General features: G+C 66.1%; 1 protein-coding gene across 1 annotated transcript in view; it reads right to left on the bottom strand.

The window, feature by feature from the left end:
* Positions 1 to 933, bottom strand: part of CHST2 (carbohydrate (N-acetylglucosamine-6-O) sulfotransferase 2) — a gene marked incomplete at its 5' end in the record, with an annotated part of 2,730 nt that extends 1,797 nt beyond the window's left edge. The window contains one exon of the mRNA XM_009325128.1: positions 1 to 933. This exon is cut by the window's left edge and continues 1,797 nt beyond it. Coding sequence (XP_009323403.1) covers positions 1 to 933 — 933 coding nt within the window.
* Position 934: the final 1 nt, after the last annotated feature.

Genomic DNA, 934 nt, shown 5'->3' with positions numbered 1-934 from the left:
CAGCGCCTGGGGGGCATTCCGGGCCGACACCACGAAGGGCTTGGAGGAGTAGCCGGGGCCACTGGTCATGTTGAGGGTGAACTTCTCCATCTCCGGGCTGACCGCCAGGTTGACGAAGCCGTACACCTGCCGCAGGGTCTTGATGGGCTCGACCACCAGGTCCTCGTAGCGCACAGCCATATAGTTGCCCTGCAGCCAGTCAGGGGGGTGCAGGGCGGTCTGCAGGGTCTTGGCCATGCTGCTGCAGATGACCTCCATGGCACCCAGGGCATGGTAGTCTGAGCCACCCCCTCCCTCCTTCTTTCCGCCCAGCTTGTGGCCGGCATCAAGGAAGGGCATGCGATGGATGCGGGGGTCCCTGCTCCTCACCACCTGCAGGCTCTCCCGGATGAGGCCGTGCCGGGACTTGATGCGGGAGCTGGCGACGGCCCGGGGGTCTCGCACCAGGTGGATGACTTTGAGGTCCAAGGTCGGGTCCCGCATGAGCGGGGCGAGGACGGCCAGGTCGAAGACGCGGACGCCCTTGATGACCAGCGTGCGATACTTGTGGCACTCCTCCTGGAAGCGGCTGAGGCGCTGCGGGGGGCACTTCTTGCACACCCGGTCGTCCACCATGCCCACCACCTCCTTGCGGTAGGCTGGGCAGAGGGGCGAGGAGCAGATGACCTTGTTGGTGGCCGCCCCGAAGATGCCCAGCGTGGTGAGGTTCTTGCCGGCGCCCGCCGTGCTGTAGAGCTGGAAGACGGAGAGGTCGCAGCGGTACAGGGAGCTCAGCATGTCGCGGGCCGCCCCTTGCAGCGAGACGGCGTCCCCGGGGTACAGCTTCTGCCAGACGTGCCACACCGGCTCGTAGAGGAAGAAGACCTCGGGGTTCTGGTTGAAGAGCTCCCCGAAGAAGGACGACCCCGAGCGCCAGGTGGTGAAGACATAGACC

The sequence above is a fragment of the Pygoscelis adeliae genome, unplaced genomic scaffold (assembly GCF_000699105.1).
Source record: "Pygoscelis adeliae isolate BGI_AS28 unplaced genomic scaffold, ASM69910v1 Scaffold155, whole genome shotgun sequence".
In the NCBI taxonomy this organism is placed as follows: domain Eukaryota; kingdom Metazoa; phylum Chordata; class Aves; order Sphenisciformes; family Spheniscidae; genus Pygoscelis; species Pygoscelis adeliae.
Note: the sequence above shows the minus strand (reverse complement) of the source record. Positions and strands in the feature narration are given on the sequence as shown.